Genomic DNA, 23,577 nt, shown 5'->3' on the forward strand with positions numbered 1-23,577 from the left:
GGGGCCCCTCTCCCCACAACATTCTTCCTTAGACATAAATGAACCATTCATACCTTCTGGAGTTTCTTTGTTCAGGTTGGGTCTGGTGGTTACATCTGAGGTGAATGAAAAGCAGAAAGGTTTTTAAAACTGAATGAGGACATTTTATTTCATCTAGCTACTAAAACAATGTCCAATTGTACTTTGAGTAATGGCAACAGGCTGACTCTCTCTAGATTATATAATGCATTTGTCTTTTCTAATTATTTTTGGTATAGTGCAGAGTTTAGATTTAGAAATTACAAATTAGAATACTTGTAAATTTGAGATTTTAAAATATGTTATTGTTCTTATTATACTGAAAGCACATTTACCATGCACAAACGTCTCTGGATTTTAATGGATGTATGCTCCATGTCTCAAAGACTTGAACGGCTTATTGTGATAATAATGCTACATTTAATACACTCTTAAATAAACAATAAACAGCAGCCATAACTAGTTCTACAGTCTGAATATATTATTATCTAAACCCAGACTCAGATGCATATGGCTAGTTTCTGTAACTTCGAACCAAGCTCCATATTAAATAATGATCTTAAATAATGAGCTCCCTTAGTCGTCCCAGAAAGATACCATGGTCAATGGTATCGAAAGCCACTGAGAGGTCAAGTAGCAGCAAGATGGAGGAATGACCCCCATCTCGGGCTCACCAGAGATCATCCATCAGCGTGACCAAAGCAGTTTCCGTGCTGTAGCCAGGCCTGAAGACAGACTGAAAAGGGTCTAGATAATCTGTTTCCTCCAATGACTACAGGACCTGAAGTGCCACCACTTTCTCTACAACCTTTCCCACAAAGGGTAGGTTGGAGACTGGACGAAAGTTCTTTAATTCTGCTGGATCCAAGGAAGGCTTCTTGAGGAGGGGCCTTACAACCACTTCCTTTAATGGTTGCGGGAAGGCCCCTTCTCTCAAGGACGCGCTAACTAAAGCCAGCCTCGTGTCACCTCCCTGCTGGCCAAAACCAGCCAGGAGGGGCACGGGTCCAACAAACAAGTGGAGGAACTCATCACTCCTACAGCCTTGTCCACTTCCTCAGGAGTCACAGGCTCAAACTCATCCCACACAATAGGACTAAGACCTGCCCCCGACATCTCGGTCGGAATTGCCCAATCAGAGTCCAGGTCCATCCAGATCTGAGCAACTTTATCCTACAGAAACTGCACAAACTCCTCAGCTCTACCCTGCAAGGGCTCCTCCACTCCCCCTACATTAAGGAGGGAGTGAGTCACCCTAAATAGGGTGGTTGGGCGCAAATCAGTGGATGCAATAAGCGCAGAAAAATGTTAACATTTTGCCACCTGTATCGCCACTAAATAAGTCCTAATAAAGGCTATTAAGAGTGTTCGGTCAGATTCGGAGTTACTGGTCCTCCAGCATCGCTCTAGACGTCTCTTCTGGCACTTCATCTCCCGGAGCTCTTCGGTAAACCAGGGAGCTTTCCTGGATCCACTGCCATGGAAAGGTCGCAAAGTCGCAATCCGGTCCAGTGCCCCAGATACTGAACTATTCCAGGCAGCCACCAGGGACTCAGCCGGACTGTGGACAAGGGAGTCAGGTATTTCCCCAAGCTCCTTCTGGAACCCTTCAGGGTCCATTAGGCACCTGGGGCAGAACCACTTAATCGGCTCCGCCTCCATGCGATGGAGGAGTAGTGCCCTGAAGTCTAACTTCAGCAGGAAATGATCTGACCATGACAAGGGAGAAGCATCTATACCCTTTAATTCCAGATCATATTTCCACTGCCCTGAGAGAAACACCAGGTCAAGTGTGTGTCCCCTATGAGTCGGACCCTGAAATACTTGGGTCAGATCCATGGTTGTCATGGAAGCCATGAACTCCTGAGCTGCATCTGAGGATTTGCCAAGTGACAGCAAATTGAAGTCCCCCAGTACCATAAGCCTGGGGAACTCCACCACCAGCCCGTCTACTGCCTCTAGCAGCACAGGCAGGGCTGTCATAACACAGCTGGGAGGCAGGTATGTCAACACCAAGCCCAACTGAGCCCTGAGTCCAACCTCAAGAGGAGAGACTCATACCCAACAATCTCAGGGGCAGGGATCCTGCGAGGGCAAAGACTCTTCCGGACAATAGCTGCCACTCCTCCACCCCTTCCCTGGAGTTGTGGCTGATGCAATATCTGGAACCCATCTGGGCACATCTCTGAGAGGGGCACACCCCCCTCCTGGCCCAGCCAGGTCTCAGTTATGCATGCCAGGTCAGCCCCCTCCTCCAGGATTAAGGAAGGTGGGAGTGGGAGGCACCGTGTTACCGTGGCTCTCCTCCTATCTCTCTGGTTGGTCACAGTTGGTGCTGGTAGGAGGACAGAGGTCGACCCCTAGGCCCCTTGTTTGTGGGGTGCCTCAGGGCTCGGTCCTCTCTCCCCTATTTAACATCTACATGAAGCCGCTGGGTGAGATCATCCGACGACACGGGGTGAGGTATCAGCAATACGCGGATGATACCCAGCTGTATATCTCTACCCTATGTCAATTCAGTGATGTGGTGGATGTGATGTGCCGGTGCCTGGAGGCTACGAGGGTCTGGATGGGAGTCAACAGGCTCAGACTTAACCCAGACAAGACCGAGTGGCTGTGGGTATTGCCTCCTAAAGACTATGTTGATTGTCCATCCTTGGTTCTGGGGGGGGAAGAAATTGTCCCCCTCAGAACGGGCTCGCAATTTGGGTGTCCTCCTAGACTCACAGCTAAGATTAGAGCAACATCTGACAGCTGTGGCTAGGGGGACTTTTGCACAGGTTCACCTGGTGCACCAATTGCAACCCTACTTGGATCAGGAGGCTCTCCTCACAGTCACTCATGCCCTTGTCACCTCACAGTTAGATTATTGCAACGCGCTCTACATGGGGCTACCCTTGAAAAGTGTTCAGAGACTACAGTTGGTCCAGAACACAGCCGCGTGAGCTGTCGTCGGTGTACCTAGATACACCCACATTCACCAATTCTCCGCGAGCTGCACTGGCTCCCTATTGGTCTCCGGTCACAATTCAAGGTTATTACCTTTAAAGCCCTACATGGCTCAGGGCCAGGTTATCTTCGAGACCGCCTTCTGCCGCATAGCTCCCAGCGACCAGTAAGATCCCACAGAGTTGGTCTCCACCGGGTCCCGTCAGCTAAACAATGCCAGCTGGTGGGCCCGCGGGGGAGGGCCTTCTCTGTGGCTGCCCCAGCTCTCTGGAACCAGTTACCTCCTGAGGTCCGGACCATCCCCACCCTATTGGACTTCTGAAAAGCGGTGAAGACCTGGCTTTTCCGGCAGGCCTGGGGCCGTTAATCTTGCTCTTGTGATCTGGCAAGATCCAGCCACGAATGGCGTGAATGAGTTTTTAATGTTTTTAATTTTTAAATGTTTTTTTTTTATAATGATTTTTTAAAATGTATTGTGAGCCACTCTGAATCTTCGGAGAGGGGCGGCATATAAATTGAATTAATTAAATTAAATTAAATTAAATTAAATTAAATTAAATTAAATCAAATTAAATTAATTAATTAAATTAAATCTTTCTAAATCCATCTTAATTAGTTGAATTTTCCAACTGAAAATAAGGGAGGAAAATTATGAGCTTTATTTAGAAACACTTCTGTGAAGACAACCTAATTTAAACTAACAAGTTTAGAGCCAGAGCTGAAGATGTCACAATACCAGCAGAGTATTTAATTTGTATATAAGCCCTTAAAATATATTAAATATAATTTGCATAATCTTCATCCTTCTTAATGTGTGCATTAAGTCATGACTTACTACATAACTTTTCCCATTGTTTTTACTTTACGTAGCAAAGGTTTTTTAAAGCAGGGTTAACATATGGATTGGACTTGATCCCAATATAATTTTCCATTGCAACACTCATTAGCTTATTAAATTAAATTATAATACAGCCTAAAGATGGGGAAAAGTTATTACAATCTATGACTGGGGCAGAATTGATATTTTCTCAATCAGTAATTCTGATAATTTCATTTTAGATTGATAACATTCCAAAGAATATCTGTAGTCTTGCAACACAAGGTTGATCCTAGTATTTTGTTTTTCATAATAAATTCCCGCCATCTAATGAAACTCTAATCTATCAAAGTTGTAGAAGTAACAATTCAACACAAATAATTGCAGAAATTATGTTTCTATTCTCATAATAATTACGTTTCCTAGGAAGATTTCAGCATTAAAATTATAAGGGAATTTTTAAAAGAACATTAGTACTCATAAAATAAAAGTGATACATTTAGATTTTTCAGATGTGGTACAGAACAAATTATGGTGTACTATTGGTATATGACAGCAGAAAAATTATCTAGAATGCATAAAGGTACTTCAAATCTATATTGGAATGTGGACAAGAGGAAGGGTCATTTTATCTTGCTTGATAGATGTGCAAAATTTTCTAACTTTCTTTTGGTTTTGATCTTTTTATTCATACACAAAATTCAGGTAATTTCCTAGCCAATTGTGATTCTAAAAATAAAAGGCCTGGAGGAGCAATAGTAGAATGGAAATGAAAGGGCACTTTCCTCTGGATGCTCCTAATAGTTTAGTAAAGATCTGGTTTTTTATTCCTATTCAATTTAGTGTAGAACATTCATAAGAGAAATCTCATGACTGCCCATTAGAAATAACTATGAAATAGCTATGTACATCTCCAGCAGGTGATGCCTCCTCTCAGAATGGGAATTTCTGAATGAGTTTTAATCAAAGGAGCCCTCTAAGGAAACACTGATTCTTCCTTTATTTTGATATAATTTGGCAAAAGTACATAAGCCCCCCTGATCTTTTTCTTGCCTTTCTCACTCCCAGTCCTTGCTTACATTTTACAAGGAAAAACTGGTTCTAGATTTTCTCAGGTTGTCAGAAAAAGAAAAAAAAAAGGAAAAAAATGATAGAAGGGTGTAATTTGGAAAGAATATGACATTCCCTTAGATTAGAATGGTGAGCTTTGCAAATATTTACAAAATATTAGATATTCACACCTGTGTTTTTGATCCATGGCCCTCCTGGCTTGTGAAAGCTTCCCGGGGAGTAACATGCGGGTGGGTTCTAGTGATGATTAATGTTTCCCTGTGGGAGAGGATGGTGCCCCAACATTTTAAGGAGGCCATGGCCTGTCTCTTCTTAAGAAGCCATCACTAGACTCCATCCTATTGGATAATGTTTATCCTGTCTCCAATTTTTCCTTTCTGAGGAATGTTGTTGAGAAGTGGTTGTATGGCAGGTCCTGAGGTTTCTGGATGAAATGGATTATCTAGACCCTTTCCAGTCAGGGTTCAAGCCTGGATATGGGATGGAAACAGAGCCACTGTGGCGCAGTGGTTAGAACGCAGTACTGCAGGCTACGTCTGCTGACTGCCGGCTGCCTGCATTCTGGCAGTTCGAGTCTCACTGGCTCAAGGTTGACTCAGCCTTCCATCCTTCCAAGGTCGGTAAAATGAGGACCCAGATTGTTGGGGGCAATATGCTGACTCTGTAAACCACTTAGAAAGGGCTGTAAAGCACTGTGGAGCGGTATATAAGTCTAAGTGCTGTTGCTATTGCTATTGGTCACACTTTTTAATGGCCTCTGGTGGGAGTGGGATGAGGGTAGTGTATCCATCCTCATTCTAGTTGACCTCTCAGCGGCCTTTGATACTTTTAACAATGGTATCCTTCTGGAGCAGCTTCAAGGCTTGGGAGTGGGAGTGGGACTCTGTGTTGTCCAGTTTCACTTCCTTCCTCTGTGGTCGCTTTCAGTCAATGTTGATAGGAAGCATGATGTCCGCCCCTCATTCCTTGCTCTGTAGAGTCCCACAGGACTTGGTACTTTTTCTGCTTCTATTTAACATCTACAGGAAGCCACTAGATGAGATCATCCACCATCATGGGCTGAAATATCATCAATAACCTGATAACATCCAGCTATATGTATCAGCCCATGTTGAGTTAAGCAATGCCTTTGCTTCCCTCTTGTAGTGCTTGGAGGTTGAAACTGAACCCTGGCAAGTTGGAATGGCTCTGTGTTTGGGGTTCTCTGGTCCATGGAGAATTGCCATCTCTGATCTTGGATGGGGTGCCACTGCCCCAGGTAGACCTAGTGTTTAATCTAGACTCGTGACTCCTGCTCAAGGAGCAGGTGGCAGGCATGGCCAGGAGGGTCTTTGTACAACTGTGGTTGTGTGTCAATTATGCCCTTTCCTGCACCAACAATAACACTGTTCACAGTCACTCAGACCCTAGTCCAGGGGTCAGCAAACATAAACACTCAAAGAGCCACTTGGACCCATTTCCCACAGAAAAAAATCACACCGGAGCCACAAAACCTGGGTGGGTGTGGCCAACTCAATGTCACTCACTCATCCAGTCACATGACACCCCCCCTAGCCACGCCTAACCAGCCAGGGGATCCGTACCGCGAGGCTCCAACTCAAGGAGGAGAAGACGGAGGAAGACGGGGACGGGGGAAGTGTAAACAGCAGCTACCTTGAGCAAGTCGCAGCACTATTACGCAGGGCTCTGAGTGGTTGGAGAAGCGGCAGAAACAGCAGCCAGGGCTGCGCTTTCAGCAGGTAAGCAACACTGCCTCTGCCGCGAGGAACTTTGGAGAGAGAGGGCGGGGGAAGGCTGTGGCTGTTCTCTCCAGCTAAGAGACGGGCTGCTCCCACAGCCTGCCCCACCCTCTCTCCAAAGTTCCTCATGGCAGAGGCAGCTTTGCTTACCCGCTGAAAGCGCAGCCCTGGCTGCTCTTTCTGCCACTTCTCCAATCACTCGGAGCCCTGCGTAATAGCGCTGCGGCTTGCTCAAGGTAGCTGCCATTTACACTTCCCCCGCCCAGGCTGTGAACTCCAGCCTGAAGCGGCAGGAAGCAAAGGCTGCCTTACGTGCAAATGTGGTGCGAAGGTAGGTACAGGGCAGCTTCTCTCCTGCACTCTCCTCCTCCTCCCACTCTCGTGATGCCTGGCTGGCTGTGGCTGAGCCGGGAGCATGCGCACACATGGGAAGACCCTCCTTAAGCAAGCTGCTGCCCACCCTGCGTGCACCTTTCCTGAGCTTTGGCGCTCACTTGAGGAGGGTCTCCCTGCGCGTACGCACACTCCCGGCTCAGCCACAGCCAATCAGGCAGGGCATCATGAGTGTGGAAGAGCCACACTCAAGGGGCCAAAGAGCCGCATGTGGCTCGCAAGCCGTGGTTTGCTGACCACTGCCCTAGTCAACTCATGTCAACTCATGTCTTGACTATTGCAATATGTTCTACATCGTGCTGCCTTGAAAAGTATCTAGAAGCTTTAATTAGTTCAAAATGCAGCAGTTCACGTGGTTTTGTGTAGGCATAGATGTGCACATATGTCATCTCTATTGCGGAAGCTGCATTGGCTGCCAAGTTCCTTCTGGGTTCAATTCAAGGTGCTGGTTGTCACCTTTAAAGCCCTACAGGGTTTGGGATTAGATTATTTGAAGGACTATCCTTTCCCAGTCACATTTACCTGACCCACCAGAATGGCAAGGCAGGGAATGTTACAGATCCCCTCTCCAAAGAGTTGTGTTTAGCAGGAACAATATGAAGGGCCTTCTCCATGGTGGCTCCCTCCCTTGGAACATCATCCCCACAGAGTTAAGATTGGTCCCCATTTTGACATGCTCTCACAAGACCCTGAAGACCTGGTTTTGCCAGCTGGCTGGGAAACCCAGAGTGGGATGAAGCCCATCAAATGGTTTATTTGATTGACTGATTGTTTTCACCAGGGAGTGGGAGTTATCGCTTTTCATCGTTTTTATATTTTGTTTTTATCTTTGTAAGACATCCGAAGTCACTGAGAGCTAGTTGGGTAGCCATAAAAATTTTCTTAAATAAATAAATAATAATTTAAAAAAGTATTGGAAGAGATTTACCTATGAATATTAATTAAAAATCTTTTTCATAATTTCACAAAGACCTTGAGAAACAGGAATATGTTTTTCTACCTTGGATTCACATGTAAATTTGTGTAAACACATTGTGCAATCAATGTAGCACTATAAAAAATAATAGTTCAATGGAACATTTTATCTCAACTTCTAAGAACAATCAGCTGTGAAACAGAAACTTGTCTGCATTTGTAAACACATTTTTGGTAGATTCCATTGACACAATTGGAACTTCATTGACACAATTGGAACTTACTTCCAAGTGTGTTCAGACAGTTCACATAAATATCCACCCATTTTTTTTATATAAGTTACTAGGTAGCTTTAAATAGATTCAGGAGCAGATTTTTACAGGAGAAGTCATGAACCTGAGGAAGAAAAAAAGAAAAAAAAGAACTTGAGACAAATCCAAACTTCTGTCTTACAAGGCTTAACGGATATAATTTACTGTTGATCACTGAGTCATTCTGAAATAGAGGAAGCAGGGAAGGTATATAAACCTGGTACTGTCTGCCTGACTTCCACGATTTTCTGAAAGCAACAAAGGAGTTACCTTCAAGTTTATTCAAAACAATAGGTAAGATTTATTATAAACTGCAGCTTGTTTAAAACCATTGTTTGCAATTAAGCAAGTTGAGATCATTTTAGAAAAAAAAAGTAATTTAGGATCAGTCACATTTCACACAATTCTACAAAGTTGTGTTTTGTTCTACTTTTAAGAATATGTTACATCTATTACCATAATTTATTAGGTTTTATACTAGCTTAAATAGAATGACTTTTTAAAAAATTGACACTGATGTTTTTTGAATTTGCCAATGATCCCATTAGGCATTCCTGGAATCTTCTAAACTAATATTTCTAACCTACTAAACTAATATTTCTAAGATTCCCTGGAAAGAGGAAATTAGGATTAAAACTGTTTCAAGGCTACAGACCTTTTTGTGCATGTATATGAATGAATTGCAATTGAACTCAATGAGATTGACTTCCAAGTAAATGTATATTGCAATACATAAGACTTCAAATGTTTAAACCGAATCCTAATCCGTTTTGCTTTTTGACTCAAGATGGCATAATACTTTTCCCTAAGACAAACTGACAAACTCATAAAATATGCTATTTTTTCTATTTCCTCCTCTCTATTATTACGGATTTTGGCAGACTGGTTTAGTGCCTCCCAGTATTTTATGCATGGTACTAAAGTTCTAACTCAGCAATTTTAATTTATTAAAATCTATTATTAAATTTATACGCTGCCCATTCCACTATCCATTTTAAAGTTCATCTCAACTTCTGCTGCCTGTAGTTTCTCATTAGATGCTACAGCTATGGAAAAGGGCCACAGAAAAGCCAACTACACATACAGTGGTGTCACACCACTTCCTAGCACACCTGAGATGTTGGGAAGTCAACTAAGAATCATGTTAATCCTATCTGTTTACATGCTCTCAAGATAAAGGCTGCCAGGACAAATTCTTGCAATCAGGAACAAATTCTGATTGCATTGCCTCAGGAGCAATCACCATTGCCAAATTGTTAGCCCTGTAGCCTTTGCATCTGCTGCTATAGTTGATTATGGTATATCTGATATAAGGCAGAAGATTGAGAAGCAATATATTCTAAATGAGCTGTTTCCAACCTGGGGTCCTTCAGACATGTTGAATTTTAGATTCAATCATCCCTGATAGGTGTGATTTTTTTGATTGGCTTTTATGGAAATAGCTGGAGTTCTCTTTTACTGCAGCAAATCAATAGGGAAAAGTTTAGGAACTATTTTAGGTTTATAGATTTATATATAGATGATACAGTAGATATAAAAGTCTGCACACTGTTAAAATGCCAGGTTTTTGAGATATATAAAAAAATCAGACCAAGATAAATCACTTCAGATTTTTCTCCACTTTTAATATATTATGTAAACTGTACAATTCAATTGAAAAACAAACTGTGATCTTTTAAATGGGGGAAAAATTTTACAATAATATGGTTGCATAAGATTACACACCCTTAAACTAATACTTTGTTGAAGCACCATTTTATTTTATGACAGCATTCAGTCCTTTGGAGTAGGAGCATGGCACATCTTGCCTTGGTATCTTTACCAATTATTCCTTGCAAAAGCATTCCAAATCTGTCAGATTGTAAGATCATCTCCTGTTGCACAGCCTTCTTCAGGTGACCCTGAGATTTTCAATTGGATTCAGGTTTGGGTTCTGGCTGGGCCTTCCAAAAATTGATCTTCTGGTGAAGCTATTATTTTGTTGATTTGAACATATGCTTTGGATCGCCATGTTGAAAGGTGAAATTCATCTTCATCTTTAACATTTTGGCACAGGTCTGAAAGTTTTGTGTTAAAAATGATCAATATTTGGAACTGTTCATCTTTCCCTACACCTTGACTAAAATCCTATTTCCAGCTAAAGAAAAAACAGCCCCAAAGCATAAAGCTGCCATTACAGGGGTGGGTTCTAACATTTTTTACTACCAGTTCTGTGGGTGTGGTTTATTTGTGGGCATGGTTTGATGGTCATGTGACAAACAATTCTTTAGGATTTAATAGAAGTATTGGTCTACTAGGCTTTTAACTACTTGCAGAGCCATACCAGTCTACCCATTTGTTCTTGGAGCATACCGGTCTACCCATTTGTTTTTGGAGTGTTCCAGTCTATCTATTTGTTTCTGGAGCGCACTGGTCTACCCATTTGTTTTTGGAGTGCACTGGTCTACCACCACACTGCCTTTTACCACTGATCAGCTGTAAGGTGGCCCTTTGAAGCGCCGCAGCAAGAGTTTAAACAGTTTTTTGCCATTCTGCCACCACCGAGAGTATTAGAAACCACTTTCAGGCAGCTTGGCCTCATTTGCCAATCTACCACCACTGAGCGGTTTACAAGGAGCAGTTCTAGCCTATCAGTTGGGAGGCTTCTTGGCTTCTCAATTTAAAGCTAAGGTATCTTGGGGGGTTTTTCTCTTCTTTGTCAAGTGAGCCGATCAGCTGGGACTCAGGAGGCAGCGAATAGATTGGGGGCAGGGCCAGGCAGAGGTGGTATTTACCGGTTCTCCGAACTACTCAAAATTTCCACTGCCAGTTCTCAAGAATCAAGGAGAACCGGTAGCAACCCACCACTGTGCCATTACTATGTTTCACTGTGGGTACGGTGTAAATTTTGGTGATGTGCAGTGTTCTTTTTGCACCAAACATATTTTTTGGAATTATGGCCAAAAAGTTCAACCTTAGTCTCATCAGACCATAAGATGTATTTCTCGCATGATTTTGTTAGATTTGATGTTGCCTTTTGTAAATGTCGTCAGATTTTGATGTTTTTCTTTATAGGAAAAAGTTTCTATCTTGTCACCTTACTCCACAGCCCAGGCATATGAAGAATACAGGAGATTATTGTCACATATAGTACACAACCAATACTTGTCATAAATTCCTGCAGCTCCTCTAATGTTGCGATAGGCATCATAGCAGCTTCTCAGACTAATTTTCTTATTCTTTTTCATCAATTTTGGAGGGATGTCAAGTTCTTGGTATTGTCACTATTGTGCCATATTTTCTCTACTTGTTGATGAATGTCTTCACTGTGTTCCACGGTAGAGCCAATGCCTGGAAATTTTTTACACCCTTCCAACAATGAGATCCCCTTGGTGCTTTGTAAGCTCTTTGCAGACCATGGATTTTGCTGTAAGAGACAACTGAGTACATGCCAGAAAAATCCTACTAGAAAAGCTCAACTTTATATGGGCTTGATCAAGATCACTTTAATTAACGGCAGGTACGTCTGACTACCACTTAACATCAGTTTGAATATGATTGGTTAATTCTGAACACAGCCACATCCCTACTTATAAGAGGGTATGCACACTTATGCAACCATATTGTCCTAAGTTTTTTATTTTTATTTTTTCCGCTAAAAGATTTCAGTTTATCTTTCAATTGAATTGTACAGTTTATAGGTTATAGTAAAGGTGGAAAAATCCTGATATGATTTATGTTGGTCTGATTTTTTTTTCATTTAAAAAAATATGTTGTGTCCATTTTTTATATCTTCTGTACATATCCTTTAAATGAAGCATAGATATGTAGGTTGCATTCTGGAGTACAAAGAATTAAAGGAGGGAAAAGACATAAGAGTTAGAGTGAGTTTCATATCTAGGAGATATATATCTTCAGAGAGGCCATTCGCAAACATTCTGAACTACTTAAGAAACAAATTCCATTAACCAGATTAAGCACAAATATGTTTCAATGTTTTTTTGTTTTTAGAAATGATTGCCTTCATTGTCTTACTAAGTGTTGCTGCAGTGCTGCAACAATCTCCTGGAAATGTAAGTTTCATAATTTTGTATCACATATAGCAGATTTACATACATAACTCTCCTCTTACAATTAATCATTCATTAAACTACCCAATATATGTTGGATTTGTGAGGGGGTTGAAATACCTTGAGGAGCAAGAAGAAGAGATGAAGCCAGGACAACAGTCAGATAAATCTAAATCCAATGTAGAAATTTGAGAAAGAATCTCAGACAAGACCACTCTTAGTTCTCAATAAGATGAAGGCTGGGGAAAAGAGCATTTAGATTTTTAAGATTCTATTGCTGTGTTTAGGGGTGGGTTCTAAATTTTTTTACTACCAGTTCTGTGTGCGTGGCTTATTTTGTGGGTGTGGCTTGATTGTCATGTGACAATTCTTTAGGATTTAGCAGAGGTACTGGTCTACCAGGCTTTTAACTGCTTGCAGAGCTGTACCAGTTTACTCATTTGTTTTTGGAGGCACCGGTCTACCCATTTGTTTTTGGAGGCACCGGTCTACCGATTTGTTTTGCAGGCACCGGTCTACTCATTTGTTTTGGGAGGCACTGGTCTACCCATTTATTTTTGCAGGCACCGATCTACCCATTTGTTTTTGCAGGCACCGGTCTACTCATTTGTTTTTGCAGGCCTACCACCACACTGCCTTTTAACACTGATCAGCTGTAGGGCGGCACTTTGAAGCCCCGCGGCAAGAGTTTAAACAGTTTTTTTCCTTCTAGCCAATCAGCTGGGACTCAGGAGGCAGCAATAGATTGGGGGTGGGGCCAAATAAAAGGTAAGAATAACGCGGGGGGGTGGGGTGCAGGGGGGCAGAACTGGTTTGGTGACATCATATCGTCACCGCTACTGGCTTGGGGGAACTGGGCCGAACTGGGAGGAACCCACCACTGGCTGTGTTACTGTAACCTTGTAAGCAAATAATATTATCATTCATTACTTTGGTTTCTTGGTCTGATCACTAAAGCTTGGTCAATCTAACTATTCATTTTAATTCAAAAATATATTCCAGTGCTAAACACACAAAGCAAAATAAAACCATGCTGAATCAAATCAAATATAACTAAAATTGGCACATCTAATGAAAAGAATCTTACTCATTTTAATGTCCATGGTCTATAACAGAATCTAAGGCCAAGCCCTCTGGAATAGCCCCCCCACCTGAGGGATCCCTACACTTTTAAGCCTTTGGAGGGCAGTGAAGACCTGGTTCTGCCACACACACCCCACTTCCCAAATGTTGGGCTAAGATGAGGGTTCAATGAGGCTGATTGGTCTGACGCTTGGTGGGTAGGATGGCTCCAGAGGTGGGTTTCATCAGGTTCTGACCAGTTCTGGAGAACCGGTAGTGGAAATTTTGAGTAGTTCGGAGAACCGGTAGTAAAAATTCAGACTGGCCCCGCCCCCATCTATTCTCTGCCTCCCAAGTCCCAGCTGATCAGGAAGAAATGGGGATTTTGCAGTAACCTTCCCCTGGATTGGGGAGGGAATGGAAATTTTACAGTATCCTTCCCCTGCCACGCCCACCAAGTCACGCTCACCAAGCCATGCCACGCTTACCAAACCACACCCACAGAACCAGTAGTAAAAAAATTTGAAACCCACGACTGGGTGGCTCGCTTTTTATTCCTGTTGTGAGCCACTTAGGATCATTACATGAGATAGACAGCTCTTTATAAGCTCTTTATGTAAATATATACATACATAAATATCACTGCAGTATTCCCTTGAAATAGATGAGGAAAAATGATTAATTCATTTTAACTTTGTGCTGTAATCACCTGTTTCTTATGTGGCGACTAGTCTCTTTCCAAATGCACAGACAAATGGGGCCACTGTTTCACAGCTGGGGATCACACTTTGCATTTGGGGGAAGTGAAGAAAGTTGCAGGAGTAGAAAGGTGATAGAAGGAGATAAGGCAAAGTCCATTCACAAGGAATGGGCCAGTATTTCTGATTGCTTGCTTGCTTGCTTGCTTGATTGATTGATTGATAAAATTTATATTGCCGCCTATTTGCACATGGTGACTCAAGGCAGCTTACAAGTATAAACTTTTCAAACTTACATTAGGGCTATTTTAGGGAATATGTGGGAGTTGTGTGTTTCCTGTCTCAGAATGATGAGGAATCATGCCACCAATTTTCAACAACGGTTGTATCCTGGACCTGGAGAAAAGAAGTTTGGTCTTCCATTCGGCCCTGAGGTCACTAGTTGCCAGTTCCATTTAAAGTCATCATTTTTATTTATTTTTTGTTTGTTTGTTTTGCTCTCTGTCTTAAGGCTGATTTTGCTTCTGAGTCAAGTAACAAAAGAGAAAACCAAAAGGAGATTGTTGACAAGCACAATGCTTTAAGGAGATCAGTGAGACCAACTGCTAGGAACATGTTACAAATGGTAAGCTAAATGTAATTATATTTGTGTCCTTGTCAGAAAGTTTGCAAGTTTGACTTTCTTACTAGTTTAAATATTAATGTGCTTTACCAGCTAGGATAAGAGAAGATGCGTACTATTTATTTATTGAGCAGTTCGGCTTCTTTGGCAATATGGATTTAGGTGCATCTGTATTTATGTTTGAATCTAGGGTGAAAAGCCCAAATGGAATGATTTATGTGACTAAATAAATATGATGGCATCTATGAAAAAAATGGAGGGAGGTGGGGTAGTCAGAATGACATAAATGACAATGTCATGATATATCCAGTGGTGGGATTCAGCCAGTTCGCACCACTTCGGGAGAACCAGTTGTTAACTTTTTTCTTTTCTTTTCTTTTCTTTTTTTTTTTTTTCTTTTTTGATTTGATTTATATGCTGCCCTTCTCCAGAGACTCAGGGAGGCTTACAATACAACTTTCTGAACAATTTGGTGAACTGGTTGTTGGAAGAAATCATTAGGGCAGAGAACCGGTTGTTAAATTATTTGAATCCCACCACTGGATATATCCCTCAGCACTTTCTACATGCATCACCAGATCCTGTGGATGCTATTGTGTAAATTATCAGAGAAGTGTCACACATGAATTCATCATGCAGGAACTTTTAAAAAATTGGTGGTTGGGGAGGAGAAAATCTGCCCTGGGCCCCTAATGTGTGGGGTTCCATGGGGGTTGGTGCTTCTCCTCTCCTATTTAATTTCTAAAAGAGATTGCTAGGTGACCTTATCCATCACTATGGGATGAGGTATCATCAATATGCTGATAATATTCAATTACATATGTCTGCCCTTGGCAAATTAAGTGATGTTGTAGATGTTTTCTTGTGGTGTCTGGAGACTTTGAAGGTTTGGATGAGGAACAACAAGCTTTGGGTTTTGGGATGCTCCAGTTCTGGGACTATGACATCTTTGCTGCTCGATGGTGTTATATTGCCCTAAACAGATTCTGTGCCCAATCTGGGGGTTCTCCTGGATTCACAACTCCTGTTTAAAAAGCAGATGGCAGTTGTGGCTAAGAGGGACTTCCTAAACTTCATATTGTATACCAGTTGTGCCCATTCCTGAGGGGCCCTGTTCACAGTCTTTCATGCCCCATCCCAGTCACCTCCTGGTTGGACTGTTTTAATGTGCTTTACATGGAGCTGCCTTTGAAGAATACCCAGAAACTTCAACTGGTGCAAAATGCAGCACAATGGGTAGTTATGCTTGTTCCTTGTAGAACAAATAATATACTTCTGCTCAGCAAGTTGCCTTGGCTACCAGTTTGTCTCCAGGCCCAAATTAAAGTGCTTATTTTGACCTTTAAAGTCCTGCATCAGCAGTCCCCAACCTTTCCGGCTTGGTGGCCTAGCGCAGGGGGGTAGAGGGGATGGTTGTGTGTGAGGGGCAGAATGGAGCTTTGCACGTGAACACAAACACCCACCACTTGCATGAGTGGAGTTGCGTGCGTAAGTGCCCACCACTTGAACAAGTGGAGTTGTGTGCACGCTCGCTCGCCTCTCGCTTGAGTAGAGCTCACTTGCGTGGCCAGCTTCCTGAATGGGCCACGACTCAGGTGTTGGGGACCATTGTCCTACATAGCATGGGGCCAGGTTATTGGAGAAACCACCTCTTCCCAATTACATCATCCTGTCCCAGTTCTGGTCCCATTTCATTTTAGTCATATTTTATAGTTTTTGATGTTTTTAGTAATAATTGTTGCTGTTATTGTGAATTATTGTTTTTTTTAACTTTGTTGTGTGCCACCCAGAGTTTTGTGTTTTATGAGAAAGACAGGTAAGGGATGGGGCGGGAGCGCCAACTATTCAAAGCATTTTAAAGAGAATATTGGTGTAACTTCTGAATTCTTAATTACAAGATTTGAAGGAATCCAAAAGGTAGTAAAACATTACAAGGCATATTTTCTGCAAATTTAACATATGTTTTTTTCAATAACTGGTTGTTGCTGTCAACTTCTATTCAGGAATGGAATTCTAATGCTACTCAAAATGCAAAACGTTGGGCAGATAGATGTTCTTTTAATCACAGTCCACAACACTTAAGAACTGTGGGTAAGTCAGTCCAAAACGATAGTATGGTTTTAACTGGTTAGTGGATTAATAGTATATTTCACATTAAATAGCACTTACAATCAATCTTGCGCCTCAATATTAGCAGCAAAAGTAATACCTATGAATTATTCTATAGTTACCACTCCTATATAGATGATTTGGTTTGATCGAGATGTTAATAATTTTCTTAATTCCTCCCCCCAATGGGTTTGCAGGAGAAATAGTATTTGAACAATGATTTTTTTTCATTTATTTTGTATATTACATATTACTACATTTATAGCCTACCATTCCCCAACAATGCTAAAGATAATGTCCTCACCACAGCTATTTTTGATGGTAGATGCTGAGCCCAAAGATGTTCAGAGATTTCCATGGTCAATTGGAGAATTAAATCTAAATCTTCCTAATCTCACTATGTATTAACATACAGATGTCCGCACAAATTAGGGCATCTGGGCAATAATTTACTTCCAAATAAAGTATATTAATGTTTTCATATGCTTTTCAGAAAACAAGGATTGTCAGTTTGCACAAGCAAAGATTCTAGAAAAGCATCACAGTAATTTGGGTGCAAAATGTTCATTTCCTTTCCAATGGTTTATCAAGATGATTGCATTAGTATTTCTGGAGAGATAAGAAATGCTCAGATATATCCTTTCTGCTGCCCTTTGCTTCTTTCAAAACATGTATTCACCTATGTTTTCTTGCTGTTCCTTTTTTTTTTTTTAACCTTCCACACTTTTAGGAAAATTAAGTTGTGGTGAAAATCTATTCATGTCGAGTCATCCTCATTCATGGACAAGCGTAATTCAGGCTTGGTATAATGAATACAAAAAATTCAGATATGGCGTTGGAGCAAACCCACCAGGTTCTGTTATTGGCCATTATACTCAGGTAGGACTTTTTCATATCTTTGCCATTTCTGTGTTCACCAAGTATAAATCCACAAAAATGAATAAGATAAAAAGGTAGATTCCTTTGAATTAAGCTTAACTCCTTGGCTGATCCTGAATTACTAAGCTAGGCCAGGCCTGGTTGTTACATAGGAAAATCATGGCTTGAAGCTAGACTGGAAAATTGAGAAAACACCCACAAAAAGAGCTGAAGGTGCTTCTTGGATGAGAAGCAAAATGTCTTCAAAGAAAAACCAGAAAGTCCAGTTGCCTCTTGGAAACAAGGATCTTTGGCACAACCATGACCTGGATGACTGAGAATCTCCATAGAAGATGGAGATTCTCAGACAAAAAGACAAAAAGATAATAGCAAAACCAAGAAAACCAAGCAACTATGTCCTTAAAATCACTAAGTAATCCCATAAACATGTTGTGGCCCATCGGCTGCCAGCAGAGCTAGCAGCAGAATCAGACAAGGGCAAGGGGGAGACTGGGCCAGCTTTGGAGACTTTAGAAGGCTCTGATGAGGAAGAAGAAGAGGCAGATGCAGAGCCAGGACCTTCTATCCGCCCTAAGGTAGAGAGGCAGCTATCTTTGGGGCCTGAGCTGAGTGAGGGGGAGGAACAGGTGGGGGTCCATCCCAGATGCACATATGCATAGAGAGGAGAGGAGAGCAATGGACGGCAATAAGCCGGCTCTCAGGGAAAGAAGTTGCAGATGCTAGCCAGCTCCTCCCTGGCTTGGAAATAAATAGTAGGGGTTTAGGAGTGGCCTGTTATTGCAGACAACCATTCATTTTCCAGTGTACATCAATCAAGTCGGATTCCTTTGCCAGAAGCAGGTTTGTCGGGACTACCTGTAATTGCTCTGTCTTTGAGGTGCCAACTGTGTCTCCCTACTGGGAACAATAGGTAGTGCATTGCCTCAACCGGTGTGAACAGGGATTGTTTCTGCTTGGCTTAATCATTGAACTTTTTATCTTGAGTTCTCATGTGAACAGAGACTGTTCGTGCCCTGTTTCAGAAGGGGGGAAAGACTTTCATTTGTGACTAATTATTTTTGGTTTTGTCTATCCAATGTGAATAAAGACTGTTCCTGTCCTGTTTTTAAAAAGAGGTGTGTTTTACTCATGAGTAAGTGGTTTCTCATTGCTTGCAAAGGCTGGGTCAGAACAAAACATGAGCAGAGGAGCATCATGGTTAAGAGTTGTAGTCCCAGTCTATGTTAAGGAAAGGCAAAACTAGACTAGATTAAAGTGTTGTAATGTTTTTGTTGTTGTTGTTTAAGTTCTGATATGGTGTAAATGAAGGATGGCAAACATACTAAACATGTTATTTGTTATTCATAATTTGCTGCCCATTAAGACATTGGCTTTCATACAGCTGGAAGGAGGAACTAGCTTGCTGGTCGTGGCACTTGACACGTAGACTGCTTTGGATGTGGTGGGGCACTTTAGAAAGAGATGGTCTATAAGGATGGAGCAGTTTCGTATTTTACATTTTAAATACTGTATATACATTTAAAGAACGGGATGAAACCTTATTTGTTCTAATATTTCTTTGCTTTGGCAAACATTTACATGAAATGATTGGAAAAGTTCTTTGTACGTTCATTGTTATTGTGGTATCCCACTTCACTGGCTAAGAGCAGACAACTATATATACTGCAACATGCTCGCATCTGGGTTTATTTTCTTACATGCTCCTCTGAAGTGCATATGCTTATTATCAATATTAAGCTTCTAGCATGTCAACCTGTGTGCATATTTTTTGTATTTACAGATAGTTTGGTACAAAAGTTACCTTGTTGGTTGTGCTGCTGCCAGATGTACTTCATCCAGATTCAACTACTTCTATGTTTGTCATTACTGCCCAGCGTATGTATCAACTATGATTTGTCTCATCAAGACAGAGAGATAGAAGAAGGAGAATGTTACAAAGAAAGAGGGGAAATGAAAGAGGGGAAGAAAACAGACATAAGGAGGAAGTCAACGTTTCCTTCAATTCTTTCTCTCTCTAATAAGCCGGGAAAATCCTTTTTTGCTTTCTCACAAAACTTGACAGTGTTTACTGCCTTTTGGAGAAGACTTCAGAAGTCAGGTCTTCCCCTCTGATGGTGGTGCTGTCTGCTCTCTCAAAACTGGAACCCCAAACCAAAGAGACCAAAACAATGCAACCAAAGTCAATTATCTATTGATATGGCATTTTGGGGGGGAGGGGGGAATGTTCTGCAATCATAAATGTAACTATAATAATATATGGCACCTTTCTATTCATCTTTTTCATTCTAGAGGGAACATCGTAGGTTCAATTGCTACTCCATATAAATCAGGGCCACCTTGTGGGGACTGTCCTTCGGCTTGTGTCAACGGACTATGCAGTAAGTTTTTTTTTTTTTTTTAAAGATCAATTATTAAACTAACATTTGTAAAGGTCGTGTCATGTCACAAAAGAGCAGATTTCATTTGAAGAGGTAACTGTCTCTAGGTAGGCATAATGGAAGATGGCCAGCTATCCAGCAAGACAGGCCTAGGCAAGACAACTGGATCATTACGTACATGAAGTGTGCTATTGTGGGATAACCAGACATCTAGAGTTGCCTCAATGGTGCTTCTATATAGAATTCTTTATTGGCCAAGTGTGATTGGACACACAAGGAATTTGTCTTAAGTGTATATGCTCTCAGTATACATAAGAATAAAATACATTCATCAAGAATAAAAAGATACAACGCTTAGTGATAGTCAATGTTACTAATAAGCTATCAAATCATACTAGGAAACAAATAAAAACAATATAATTGAAAAATACAAGCAACATGGCTATAGTAACAAGTGGGAAGAGATAGATACTAGTACGGAAGAGAAGAATAATAGTGATACAGTCTTAGTAAATTATTTGACAGTGTTATGGGAATTAGTTGTTAAGCAGAGTGATGGCATTCAGGAAAAACTGTCCTTGTGTCTAGTTGTTTTGATGTGCAGTGCCCAATAGTGTCTTTTTGAGGGTAGAAGTTGAAAGAACTTATATCCAGGATGTGAGGGGTCTGTAGATATTTTCACAGCCCTTTTTTTGACTCGTGCAGTATACAGGTCCTCAATGGAAGGCAGGTTGGTAGCAATTGTTTTTTCTGCAGTTCTAATTATCCGTCAAAGTCTGCATTTGTCTTGTTTGGTTGCAGAGCCAAAGCAGAAAGTTATGGAGATGCAGATGACAGAATCCCACACTAGTGGTGGCAATTGAATCAGAAAAGATGAGGATGATATCGATCCATTTCAATTTATGAAGAACTTAAAATCCATACCAGCTTTCTCTGAATTTTGTTCAGTGCTATTGTTGAAACTAATTCAGTAGCTACATATAATTACTGTAATATATACTCTAAAATAATTACTCTAAGTACTATTTTAATTTTAAAAATCTTCAGCTTTAAAGCACCCCATTAAAAATACATATGTTTGATTCTGAGCTCTAAAACTGCATACAATTGTAAGAGTTCCTAGCAGTTATGCTTTTGGTGATGTTTCACTTTTATTCATGTTTCCTCTTTTTAAAATTTTCAGCAAATCCTTGCAAATATGAAAACAGGTTCTCAAACTGCGAATCTTTAGCAAAACAAATGGGATGCCAGTCAGCTTGGATCAAATCAAACTGCCCTGCTTCTTGCTTCTGCCGCAACGAAATAATATAGAGGATCTCCCATTCAATATTTGTTATCTCTGTCAGAAAAATCTAAATTCCTATTCAAATCATGGCATCTTTTTGGTATCAGCAAATGGTATCAGCAAATATTGATTTCTTATATTTTGCATAAGTGTCCTATGAATGCCTAAGGGAAATGTAAGCAGGAGTAGAGGCTAGGGTGAAAACTGTAAGTTCAAAGGGTCATAGGAAAAATCACAGGCCTGGGTAACAGCAAAAAAGGGCCACACTGTAAGCTTGTTTAAAAGAAAACACTGAAGGCCTGAAAATAAGATCACTAAAATTCTTTGTACTCCAACTGTACTTAAGAATTTCTTAAATGCTTATATTAAATCTAACTTAGAACTGATCTGATGTCATTTATGCAAAGTATATGCCAGGTTTTGGTGTTTTTAATGTTTTAATTGGTTGTGGTTTATAGTTTAATATGATATTATGATTTTTAATTTTTGATTGGGAGCCACTCAGAGTTGGTTGAAAGATGGGCAGCTTTATAAATGTTTTAAATAAAAAAATAAATTCTGTGTAAAAGCAAAATGCCCAACTGACTGGTCAATGTATTGTGTATATGTATATATATGTGTGTGTGTTTGTGTGTTTGTAATTTGATGTAACAATCTACCAAATACTATAAAAAACGTAACCTTCATGAAGCGGTCTAATATCCCTGGTGAGACTCTTAAAGATATTCAACCAAAGGCTTATCTTAGTGCACTAAATGCTTTCTTCTGCATAAGTTTTTTTAAAGTGTTTTCCTACTTAAAACAAGAATTTTTACATTAAAAAACCACCTTGTAATGCAGAGCTTAAGCATCACAAATTCAATATCATTTGGAAACAAACATAAAGGGTAAAATCACCCTGTTGTCAGACTCAGCACCTAGTGACAGTGGAGATACATCGGTATTATTTGCTTAGCAAATAAACAAATGGAAATAGCCTTATATTGCCATCTTCTATATGTTTTTAACTTCCCAGTCATGTCCAGTTTAGCCCTAGAAGTGTTGATGGTTTCCCATCCTTTTGCTAATCTAGTCTGACTCTGCTTAGCCAGCACAGGAATGACCTCATTTATGACTGAACTTTTTCTTCACTGAAAACATAACTTCCAAAATGAAATTGCTGTTATACAAATCTATGGTGAGGGAAGGGAAGGGAAGGGATCATTCTTCCTTCATTTGTTGAGATATTTACTCTGATTATATTTTAGTTCTACATTATTACAATTATTATGCTTGCAGGAAAAAAAAGGAAAATGGATTAGAGCTGTGAAGCCAAAGCTAGGGTTCCCACCAAAATTACTAAATGTATCACTCCATGAATTTGGGAGGTAGCCTTCAACTGAACACTTTTTGTAGTGAGCTCCACACTGGAAAAATGGTTTATTGTGTTAAAGGCCTCTGCAAAACTGAAGGATTGGCTTTCACAAGGTGGAACATCGGAATCCTAAAAGACATCCTTGCATCATCAGAACTTCTTGTTTTTTTTATCTCTTTCCCTGATAAATCACTGCCTCTGTTTTACCTCAAGAAATAGGTTGCTTCAATTTTGTTAATGTCCTTGGGTGCATGTTAGATCCCACAAGCTGGGCTTTTTCTCCCTCTCCTCTTCAGAATTAAGAATACATGGGGCAAATGTATCTTGAGAAGAGATGGGCCTAGCTCCCCTTCCCTCTCCTGCTAATTGCAGCTGCTGTTCTGTATGCAGGCACTGCAACTATTATTTAGTAATGACGCAAGGAACCTTGTCAGAAAAGCAATCTCTTAGCAAACTATGGTACGTGGAGTCTGTTATGTACTTGTGCGTCAGAAATGTGTTCAGTAAAGCAAAGAAGAAAGGGTGTGTGCTGAACCATGCCTGGCAATTTTTCAAAAGTTTTCCTACCCTGTGAAAGAAGCTTCTATTTTTCTGACTTACTCTCCGGGTGCTTGAGAATTTCTTTCAAATTTCTCTGGGTCATTCGTGAGCTTATTATAATAATGGAGGTGGTAATAAAAAAAGTCATGCTTTCTGTTATATACTTTGCATCATTCTGAAACCTCTGTCTTCCTGGTTTGGAGAAAGCTCAACACTAGCATTCCCTTCCTTTCTTCTAAATATTGATCATGCAGTAAAAGATCACACAGACCAACAACCCTTGGCTACCTCACAACTTTAAAAAATGGGGAACGCCCAAGTGCATCTTTGGGAATTTATTTATTGTGGTCTTTGTACACTGCTTACTCCACATTGGACACACAGCAGT

At 40.8% G+C, this 23,577-nt stretch overlaps 1 protein-coding gene across 2 annotated transcripts; it reads left to right on the plus strand.

The window, feature by feature from the left end:
• The first annotated feature begins 7,146 nt into the window (after nt 1-7,146).
• LOC117674472 (cysteine-rich venom protein latisemin-like) lies at nt 7,147-21,869 on the plus strand. Of its 2 annotated transcripts, none has more exons than XM_087886434.1 (8): nt 7,147-8,507; nt 12,204-12,265; nt 14,534-14,647; nt 16,648-16,735; nt 17,484-17,632; nt 19,413-19,507; nt 19,922-20,010; nt 20,812-21,168. In XM_087886434.1, the coding sequence occupies exons 2-8, from the start codon at nt 12,206-12,208 to the stop codon at nt 20,871-20,873; spliced, it is 657 nt and encodes a 218-aa protein (XP_087742560.1). In that variant the 5' UTR covers nt 7,147-8,507; nt 12,204-12,205; the 3' UTR covers nt 20,874-21,168. The 2 variants fall into 2 exon arrangements, with proteins under 2 accessions (XP_087742560.1, XP_034288380.2); XM_034432489.3 differs by lacking the exon at nt 20,812-21,168 and adding an exon at nt 21,194-21,869 and having other exon boundaries at nt 7,917-8,507.
• The last annotated feature ends 1,708 nt before the right edge of the window (nt 21,870-23,577 follow it).

The sequence above is a fragment of the Pantherophis guttatus genome, chromosome 1 (genome assembly GCF_059756535.1).
Source record: "Pantherophis guttatus breed Tessera chromosome 1, ASM5975653v1, whole genome shotgun sequence".
NCBI lineage: Eukaryota > Metazoa > Chordata > Lepidosauria > Squamata > Colubridae > Pantherophis > Pantherophis guttatus.

Bases quoted from the DNA above. Each gene is read 5' to 3' on its own strand.
- LOC117674472 (XM_034432489.3), top strand. From the start codon at position 12,206: ATGATTGCCTTCATTGTCTTACTAAGTGTTGCTGCAGTGCTGCAACAA. The intron at 16,736-17,483 runs GTAAGTCAGTCC...CCACACTTTTAG, and splicing joins ACAACACTTAAGAACTGTGG to GAAAATTAAGTTGTGGTGAA. The intron at 20,011-21,193 runs GTAAGTTTTTTT...TAAAATTTTCAG, and splicing joins TTGTGTCAACGGACTATGCA to CAAATCCTTGCAAATATGAA.